The sequence below is a fragment of the Procambarus clarkii genome, chromosome 22 (assembly GCF_040958095.1).
Source record: "Procambarus clarkii isolate CNS0578487 chromosome 22, FALCON_Pclarkii_2.0, whole genome shotgun sequence".
Lineage (NCBI taxonomy): Eukaryota > Metazoa > Arthropoda > Malacostraca > Decapoda > Cambaridae > Procambarus > Procambarus clarkii.
The window spans coordinates 36654539-36663217 of record NC_091171.1 but is presented as its reverse complement, the minus strand read 5'-3'; the positions used below and the strand labels follow the sequence as shown (position 1 = coordinate 36663217).

At 45.9% G+C, this 8679-nt stretch overlaps 1 protein-coding gene across 1 annotated transcript; it reads right to left on the bottom strand.

Annotated features, from left to right (window-relative positions):
• Window positions 1–1017: 1017 nt before the first annotated feature.
• LOC123756547 (uncharacterized) lies at window positions 1018–6094 on the bottom strand. Its single transcript, XM_045739800.2, has 5 exons — window positions 5767–6094; window positions 5051–5117; window positions 3935–4007; window positions 3302–3472; window positions 1018–2922 (listed from the first exon to the last, which is right to left on the bottom strand). Exons 1-5 carry the CDS (start codon window positions 5774–5776, stop codon window positions 2485–2487), a joined length of 759 nt encoding a protein of 252 aa, XP_045595756.1. The 5' UTR covers window positions 5777–6094; the 3' UTR covers window positions 1018–2484.
• Between the last annotated feature and the right edge of the window lie 2585 nt (window positions 6095–8679).

The window sequence follows — 8679 nt, the reverse complement described above, 5'->3', positions numbered from 1 at the left end:
GTATAGAAGGGGGTCAGGTGTAGAAGTGGGTCAGGTCTAACAGCTTCACCAGGAGGCACACATGTACCGTTAGGGGCCCCACCCCCATGTTGGGGTTCAGGAGTGGGTTAGGTCCAGCAGCTTCCAGGGCTGAGTCACGTCCACCAGTTACCATACCTGAGTCAGTATCCCTTATCCACTCGACCATCACGACCGGACAAAAGCTGATGGTAGCCGAGGCTATTTGCCCATCAGCCAGAGTGGTTAAGGTGCCCTGTACACCAGTGGCATAGTGCTCGTGGCAGTATGGGTTCGAGTCACTTCTGGGGTGTGAGTTTTCAGTTGCTTGTATGCCTTGGGACCATTCAGGCTTGTTCGCATTTGTGTTCCTCACGTGTGTCCCAAAGAATGAGGTGATTTGATAAAATACTATTCCCAAGATTGCCATCAGAGTGCCGGCGGGCTGATGGGCAAATAGCCTCGGCTACCATCAGCTTTTGTCCGGTCGTAATGGTCGAGTGGATAAGGTGCCTTGTACACCAGTTGCACAGTGCTCCTGGTGGTACAGTTCTGACCGTAGTTCATCCCTAAAGTGTATAACACCGAGGGGCGGGGTGTATACTCCGAGTATGTATCCGAACATACACTAATGTATCCGAACATACACTGGCATTGCACTGAAGCTTTCATTAACAGTTCGTCAAAGTGTTGGGAAGCGATGTGATGTGTGTGGGGCTGGAGATGTGTCATAATTCAGCCCAGTGAGAGATGCGAACCATGGATGGGCTGACGGCAGATATGGCGACATTGACGCCATGGTTAATGCGTACTAGTAGTAGGCATCCAACAGTCTCAGGAGACTATGGAGTTGCGCTCTGGTTGTCGCTCTGGAGTGGCCTCACCATATCACCAGTTGTTTAGGTATTCAATAAATATCCATTCGTCGGATATCGTCGGTGATATATAAATATATATAAATATCCCATTCGTCGGTGAGCACGTCCCGTTTTCTATTGATAGGATGAAAGAAATACCAAATAATACAAAGGTACTTTATTAAGCGCTGTTACAGTACCTTAAGGTATCTCTGCGATACAGACAATGCGGGGTATAAATAGGGTTATGAAATAACCCTATAGGTTAACCTTAATACCCTATAACCATAACCCAAATAGGGTTATGAAATAACCCTATTTATACCCAATAAATAAATAAGGGGGTTTATAGGGTTATGAAACTATGGTGACAGGTCTGAACCAGTAACAATGGGTACCAGGTAGAGTCATTTCGTGTTTGGAGGGACTGCAGGGAAGCAGTGGTTAGGGGGGAATAGGGATGTGGATGAGGGGGAAGGGGGGGGATGCTAGGCTAGTAATTACTACTAGCCCCTATCCCTTCTGCCTCACCCAGACTAGGAGACATGGGGGGGGGGGTCATGAAGACACTTTCACAAATTTTCTTTCGAAGTAGGAATCGAGACTCCTGAACCTTCATTACACGTCCATCTGTCTGTCGTGTCTCACTGTCGTCCTCTCTCTCTCTCTGTCACTGTCGTCCTCTCTCACTGTCACTGTCGTCCTCTCTCACTGTCACTGTCGTCCTCTCTCACTGTCACTGTCGCCCTCACTCACTCTGTCACGGTCATTCTAACGTTGGTAATCACCAAAGTAGCTTATTAAGCACCTAATCATAAAAGAGGAAAATTAAATTAGGATATTTCTTCTCTTCGTGTTCCTTCCCCTTCCACAGCGTCGAGTACACAATGTGTCAACTTTGTGAAAGAGAAAACATGCACTCTCTTGAACATTATATTGTAGAATGTCCCATACTGACTGACTTTCGCCCTCCTGGGCTAAGGTATGCTGAACTCTGTAGTTACTATATGAGTACTGGAACACTTGATGATATATTGGACTTGTATCCAAGATTGACCATGTAATATATCAATCATACAATGTATATATATGATGTAACTATATAACCTGAGCTTGTAAAAGCACCTTCATCACCTTCAGTGATTAAGTGCTTAATTGCACACTAGTTTCTTTATCAGCTACCTCACCCTGTCAGAGTAAATGTGACAAATGTATGTGAATGTATGTGTGTGTGTATATATGTATGTATATGTGTGTGTGTGTGTATATGTATGGGTATAAAGTATATATGGAAGCTGATCAGAATTACATTTCACCTTTGTGAATGTACATTAATGACACTATGTAAAAGACACATCTAATACTTTATGTAGGGCATACGTAAATCTGCGTATCTATGTATTTACGTATTTAGGTTAGCTTAGCATTTTAAAAGCACCGAATCACCTTCTGTGGTTGAGTGTTCAATAAACCCTTGAACTGTATGTTTAACACTTCTTTAACCCTGTCCATGGAGGACAGAAGAAAGTGTATATATGCTGGTTAGCATTGTAAATGTGTGGCCACGTCTGTGGTAGAAAAAAAAAAAAAAAAAAAAAAAAACAGCCTCGCTGGACGAGGTGGTCGTAACCTAGACCCCAGGACGAGGTGGTCGTAGAGAAGGGTCGTAACCTAGATCCCAGGACGAGGTAGTCGTAGAGGAGGGTCGTAATCTAGACCCCTGGACGAGGTGGTCGTAGAGGAGGGTCGTAACCTTGACCCCTGGACGAGGCGTGTGTCGAGGCTTCAGCTCGGGGCAGTCCATGAACGCCTGCCTGCAGTCGCCGCCATTCCTCCCCACCTCTCCGGCCCTCAGCGCCCTCCGGTAGGTCTCCTGGTCACTGGTGAGGGACCTGGAGGCCACCTGGGTGAGCAGGGACGACACCAGGCCGCCGACGGTGTCTCCAAACGTGGTGTCGCTTGTGCTGTTGTTCGGGGCTCGGGCCAGGAAGGCCTGGTTGGCCTGGCACACGCTGTGCTCCAGACACGCCGGCGACTCCAACCCGTCGTTCACATCCACCATATTGTGCTGTTTGTAAACAATACACGAACAAATCAAATTACAAATCAATACAAAAGTGCCAAAAAATTAACATAACTATAAGCTCTCGCTACTGGAAACCAGACCCAGGATTCATGACGTGTCTACTTGCGAAACCCGTACATCCTTCAACAATTATGGCTGCTTGATCTACATTTGTTGTAATTGAACAGTGTGAGCTCCGAAGCACTGCGGGGATGTTTAAACCAATAATAACTTTGGGGGTTGAAGTTTCTTAAGCTCGTAAAACTTTAATAATAAATGTAAACAACACCGCCATGACTGTTGAAAGATGTAGAGGCTTCGTAAGTGGTGGCGTACACGCTTGATGAAGCCCGGGTTGCCTGAGGGCGGAGGTAGCACCCACCAGGAGGGGCAGGAGGGTGGCGGGCAGCGTGTGCAGCAGGTGGGCGGCTCCTCCACCACTGAAGTACTCCAGTAAGCTGCCGCTGCTGCCTGGAGCATCACCTTCAGCGCTCCTGCGTCTCCTCCTCATCTCTTTTTTTTCAGATTGCTTTATCACATTCCCAATAATATCCTGCGAAGACGGAGGAAGAGTAGGTAAAAAGACGGAAACATGAAATTGAGAGAGAGAGAGAGAGAGAGAGAGAGAGAGAGAGAGAGAGAGAGAGAGAGAGAGAGAGAGAGAGAGAGAGAGAGAGAGAGAGAGAGAGAGAGAGAGAGAGAGAGAGAGTGAGTGAGATATGGAGAAAAATAAGTAAACGAAAACAGAAATGAAGTTAAACAATAAATTTTGATAAATTCTGACGATTTATATTCAAATAAATCTATTGATATCTTACAGTATTTGAAAAGATAACTATTATTATATATTTTAAAAGATAATTATTATAATATAAATTAATATGAATACCGTGAAAATTCCCCCCCCCCCACATGTCTGCACTATACAAGTAAAATCATAGTATCGGTTACATTTCTGTTGTTGTCATTATTAAGGTAGTAGTTGTGTCAACTACTGTTGACCAGCCTCTCTTACCCTCAGAAGTTCTATCAATCCCAGTAGACCAATCAGTCCAAGAGCAGAGTTGCAGTCCACTATTTTCTCGTATCTAAACAAGAACAAAAAATTAAACATTGTAAAATGGTAAAAATGTAGCTTTTTGTTGGCTATATTTTATTACTCTTTGAAAACATCTGTAACTGTAACAAAGAATGTCTGTCTGTTTGTACGGCTGTCTGTCTGTTTGTACGGCTGTCTGTCTGTTTGTACGGCTGTCTGTCTGTTTGTACGGCTGTCTGTCTGTTTGTACGGCTGTCTGTCTGTTTGTACGGCTGTCTGTCTGTTTGTACGGCTGTCTGTCTGTTTGTACGGCTGTCTGTCTGTTTGTACGGCTGTCTGTCTGTTTGTACGGCTGTCTGTCTGTTCAAAAGTTGGAGGCCAGATACTAGACTCACCCAAAATTGCAGGGGGATGGGGGGAATGGTCTAGGGTATGGGATGGACATAGGCTCGTCGATGCAGGCCTAAGTTAAATGCCTTAAGAAATATTACCAATTATAGATACCTCCTTCCTGCGATTTGTATGGAGTCAAGTGTGAAATATGTGGTGTGATGATTCCCTTAGAGTCGTTAAAAGTCGTAATGTATTTGCTGAAGGACCCATACAGTTGTATCAGTGTTTCTTAATAATACATTTTCTGAGGGAAGGGGGTGAGGGGGAGCAGAGGGAGGACGGGAAGTTGAAGGGGAGGGCGAGGGGAGGGACGAATGGGGGGCATCGAAGGGAAAAGGAGATGGGGTGCAGAGTGGGGAAGAGCGGGAGGAGACCCGAGTGCAGCCGGTTACCCCTTCTACATATATAAATGGAAATGTGTCTGCTTGAAGTTGCAGGGGAAGGGTATAGTGGGGTAGGGGGGTGAGAGGGGAGATGAGAAGGGGAAGACGAGAGACAAGAGGTGGAAGAGACGAAGGGGAGAAGGGAGAGAGAGCGGGAAAGGGAGGGAAGAGGAGGTGGGGGTGGGGGGGGGGTGGGGAAGGATTTGGGGAGAGGGGGGAAAGAAGAGTAAAGGAACCTCCTAGTACATTACATAACTTATCCATCTAAATCATTGTGTTGAGAGAGGAAGCCAGCGAGGTGTGGAGGCCAACTTACCCATACCCGCCATCAGCGGCGCCGTAGCTGCCGTAGTCCCCACCAGCGGCCACCTTGCTGCCGTAGTCTGTGAGGGAGACACACACACACAAGTAGTTAGTAAAAACAGTTGATTGACAGTTGAGAGGCGGACCGAAAGAGCAAAGCTCAACCCCCGCAAACACAACTAGGTGAATACAACTAAGTGAATACACACCTGTATCGCCACTCGGGTCTACACCAACACTACGCCTCACCTTACACGACTGTGCTACGAGGATGGGTCAAAATGTCACACAGAAGGGGACACGATCACTACATGAAAATTACCGAAGGAAATAAAGTAGAAATCTGGAAACTCAAATGAGTCGAAGAAAGGTCAAGAAATACTCGTACTCGGGTAGGAGGGGTCAACAAGTGGAATGCACCGAAAAAAGGAAGTCTTGGAAACCACCTCCATCCACAACTTCAGTGTCAGATACGACAAATCGCTTAAACGTCAGGAGATAATGTTCCAGAAACAGCAAGGCTGCAGGCGGGGATTAGGAGCTAAACTTCACCTCACCATATTCCGGCAGAGGAAGGCTAGAGGATACATATACAATTAAATAACATATAAATTCAAAGAATTAAAAATAAGTATATGCATTTCAATAAATCAACTGACACACATAAATTGAATAAAGCTACATATATGCAGCCTAAATATACACAACGCAAATATATACATAACTCACCGTCTTCCATTTCAGGTTCTGTATACCTTCAAACTTAAAGTTCTCTCTCTCCCTCTCACAAGATAGTCAATCTTATCTTTAAGAAGCAGAATACAGACGGCTCACCACACTCCTATACCACATTACAGCACGTAACGCAGCTTCTCTCCTACGAGATCACCCCCTCGAAACCTGTTCTTTTCTACAGGTGTTTAGCGTGGTAGGGCTGGGTCAGCAGGTAGGCAGCTCCTCCGTGCTGCGCCTGGCCTGTCTTGAAGGTAGGTTGGTGTTGCTGGTGTGTGTCTACGTGTCTGTCTGTCTGTACCTGGAGAAGAGGGGCGGGAGCGCGGGTTCTGTGCTGCCAACATCGCTCAACAGAGGGCAGTGTTTGCATGTGCCCGCGTACGAATACGTCGACATGGTCGATCATTTAATTTCTAAGCTTAAGACACAATTTCTCAAAGCCCTATTCAAATAACAATAAAGATAATAATATTAAACAAATATTATAATACCAAAATAATAACTGATAACTTCAGCTTTATTTAAATCAAATTATGTAAAGCTCTACAATATAGCTGGACTTGAGCAGTTGTTTAACTGTAAGAATCTTAATTTTTAAGATATATGTTAAATCAAATCTGACTCACAAGTAAATATCAGCGCCACACAGCTCAAAATTTAATGGGGCTACTTGTATGGGGCTACTTGTATGGGGCTACTTGTATGGGGCTACTTGTATGGGGCTACTTGTATGGGGCTACTTGTATGGGGCTACTTGTATGGGGCTACTTGTATGGGGCTACTTGGAGTGGACATGAGGCCAGGCAGAAAGTGTAGGAGTTTACATGAGGCCGGACAGCAAGTGTAGGAGTTTACATGAGGCCGGACGGCAAGTATAGGAGTTTACATGAGGCCGGACAGCAAGTGTAGGAGTTTACATGAGGCCGGACAGCAAGTGTAGGAGTTTACATGAGGCCGGACAGCAAGTGTAGGAGTTTACATGAGGCCGGACAGCAAGTGTAGGAGTTTACATGAGGCCGGACAGCAAGTGTAGGAGTTTACATGAGGCCGGACAGCAAGTATAGGAGTTTACATGAGGCCGGACAGCAAGTGTAGGAGTTTACATGAGGCCGGACAGCAAGTGTAGGAGTTTACATGAGGCCGGACAGCAAGTATAGGAGTTTACATGAGGCCGGACAGCAAGTGTAGGAGTTTACATGAGGCCGGACAGCAAGTGTAGGAGTTTACATGAGGCCGGACAGCAAGTGTAGGAGTTTACATGAGGCCGGACAGCAAGTGTAGGAGTTTACATGAAGTCGGGCAGCAGGTGTAGGAGTGAACATGAAGTCGGGCAGCAGGTGTAGGAGTGAACATGAAGTCGGGCAGCAGGTGTAGGAGTGAACATGAAGTCGGGCAGCAGGTGTAGGAGTGAACATGAAGTCGGGCAGCAGGTGTAGGAGTGAACATGAAGTCGGGCAGCAGGTGTAGGAGTGAACATGAAGTCGGGCAGCAGGTGTAGGAGTGAACATGAAGTCGGGCAGCAGGTGTAGGAGTGAACATGAAGTCGGGCAGCAGGTGTAGGAGTGAACATGAAGTCGGGCAGCAGGTGTAGGAGTGAACATGAAGTCGGGCAGCAGGTGTAGGAGTAAGGGTGAGGTCGAGCAAGGCTGGTTACCTAAGATAGCTCTTGAACATTTCCTTCTGCACAATTTAGTTTACAAAAGTCAGCATCGTGATCATTAGAGTGTGGATGTAGGCGTGAGGTGAAGGTGTGAGGGTGTAAGCGTGAGGGTGTAGGTGTGAGGGTGTAGGTGAGCGGACACTCCAGGGACCAGCTCCGCCCAGGGTCATAACAGGACTGTCAGGACTCAGGTCCTCGGGGAGGTGTACCAACCCATCGCTGACCTGGTTACTGCTGGTGCAGTTGTGCAAGGAAGGGTAAGTGTAGGCTGAGTAATTGTTGTGGGGATGAGTAAGAGGCAGGGGGGGGGGGTGAGTAAGAGACCGGGGGGGTGAGTGAGAGGCAGGGGAGATGAGTAAGAGGAAAGGAAAATAACGAGGGATAAGAGGGAAGGAAGGATCACCAGAGATGAGAAAGATGTATAATGAGAGATCATTAATGTATATTGTATAATAGGAGGACGATAACGGGTGCGTAAGCGGCAGGGATATGATGGATAATGAGTAAAATAAGAGGATGAGTAAGGGGGGGGGGTAGAGGGATAATGACGAATGAGTAAGGGACAACGGAATGATCGTAGATGAATTAGGAGCAGCTAGGGAAATCAGTCAAGGGCAGGGGGGGAAAGATAAACATTATCTCAGTTAAGTAATTATCAGCGATCATTTCAGCTCCTCTACCCTGCACCTTGCTCAGGTATCCCAATCAACAACTCGATATTTAAGTCGCTAACGATTACTACGTAGTTTTAAGAATTGATTTAACTTCACCTTACAAGACATCATCATGTGTGTGTGTGAGAGTGGTATATAGTCAGCTCCAAACCTCACTTCAATTACGGGCTCACCATAGTCTGTGCTACATGGACACTTCGTTCTGAGTAGCTAAATCTAAAACAACAACAACAACTCACTTCAACATATGGCTTGTAAATTTAATATCTTTTACTTGGTATCCGTTATACCTGGCTTTATATATGTGAATGAATAGCCACAGAGGAAGAAAAACGAAGTAATAACGTGATTGCTTTCGTGTTAATCGTCACATCAAAAGTGTAATAAATTAAGATTGATTGATGATGATTAAGCCAGCCAAGAGGTGGCACGGGCACGAATAGCCCGTAAGGATGGGAGATAGGAAGGCACGGGTAATAAACAAAGAGAGGAAGGTGAGGAGCAGGTAAGAGAAGAAGGTAAGAGTAAGGTGAAAAAAAGGTAAGAATAGGATGAATGATACGAATGGGATGAGTG